General features: G+C 41.7%; 2 protein-coding genes across 2 annotated transcripts in view; one reads left to right on the forward strand and one right to left on the reverse strand.

Annotated features, from left to right (window-relative positions):
* LOC101847397 (phosphoserine aminotransferase) overlaps positions 1–976 on the reverse strand; it is a 24,343-nt gene that overhangs the window by 12,920 nt on the left and 10,447 nt on the right. The gene's annotated exons all lie outside the window — the stretch shown is intronic.
* The window catches only part of LOC101847630, a gene marked incomplete in the record, with an annotated part of 42,602 nt that overhangs the window by 4,591 nt on the left and 37,035 nt on the right, over positions 1–976 (forward strand). Inside the window, 1 exon segment of the mRNA XM_035973552.1 lies at positions 666–976. Coding sequence (XP_035829445.1) covers positions 666–976 — 311 coding nt within the window.

Consider the following 976-nt stretch of genomic DNA (forward strand, 5'->3'; position numbering starts at 1 on the left):
GTTGTTTTAGGGGGATGGGAGTGGGGGTGGGGGATTGCCAAAATGGTAACTTTTGTCCCATATATAAACGAAAATCTGGTTGGGCTCTAATCAATCCGATGAAACCTACTGGCAGTGTGCACTGCCTGTTAGTGTTACGTGTATAAACAAATATCTGACATCTATCTCCGGTACGACTTCTCCAACTCGATAGACGGCCATAAAAACTCCCCAAACTACCCAAGCTCATTACGTCTATTGTGCCATTGTTTCAGTCTTTGCCAATAATGATTAACCCTTACTCTATCATGACAGCAACCTCTGTGTTGTATCTTTGATCAACTGGGTTGTCTAACGTTCAGAAAAGGTTGATCGAAAATTTAGAATTTGTCTTCCACAAGTTCCCAATGCTGACATGACGTCATACACTCTTCTCTACTTGCTTCTAAATGAATAAATTAGATCCCGATACAACGGATGAAAAAAAATAATTAAAAGGAACATCAGCCAAATTTAAACAACAGCAACAACAACAACAACAACAACGAAAACAAAAACAGCAGCAGTAACAACAGCAACAAGAGTGGCATCAACAGCAATCACAGTGACAGAAACAAAGCAAAATACAAAACAATAACACATGTATGTCAATAATAATATACGTATGTATTATTTTTTATCAACAGTTCCGCCTTCTGCTGCCCCCGTCCTGTTACTAAATGGGTTACGTTTCTCTGGAGAAAGCACCAACAATGTCGTTCAACTAGTCACGGGACAGACATATTTAGTCCGCTGTGACGTCACCGGTGGCAACCCACCTGTTTCTAGCGTGACACTGACCTGTCCAGGCAACAACCCTACAACACAGGAAGGATCCCATGTTTCGGCTGACTTCACAGTGACCAGTGACACACATCAACGGAAATGCGAGTGTGAGGCTGACCACAGCTTGGGAGACTATGATAAGCAAATAACCTCTGTTGTCATTAAAGCTGTT

Source organism: Aplysia californica, unplaced genomic scaffold, assembly GCF_000002075.1.
Source record: "Aplysia californica isolate F4 #8 unplaced genomic scaffold, AplCal3.0 scaffold01401, whole genome shotgun sequence".
Taxonomy (NCBI): Eukaryota; Metazoa; Mollusca; class Gastropoda; order Aplysiida; family Aplysiidae; genus Aplysia; species Aplysia californica.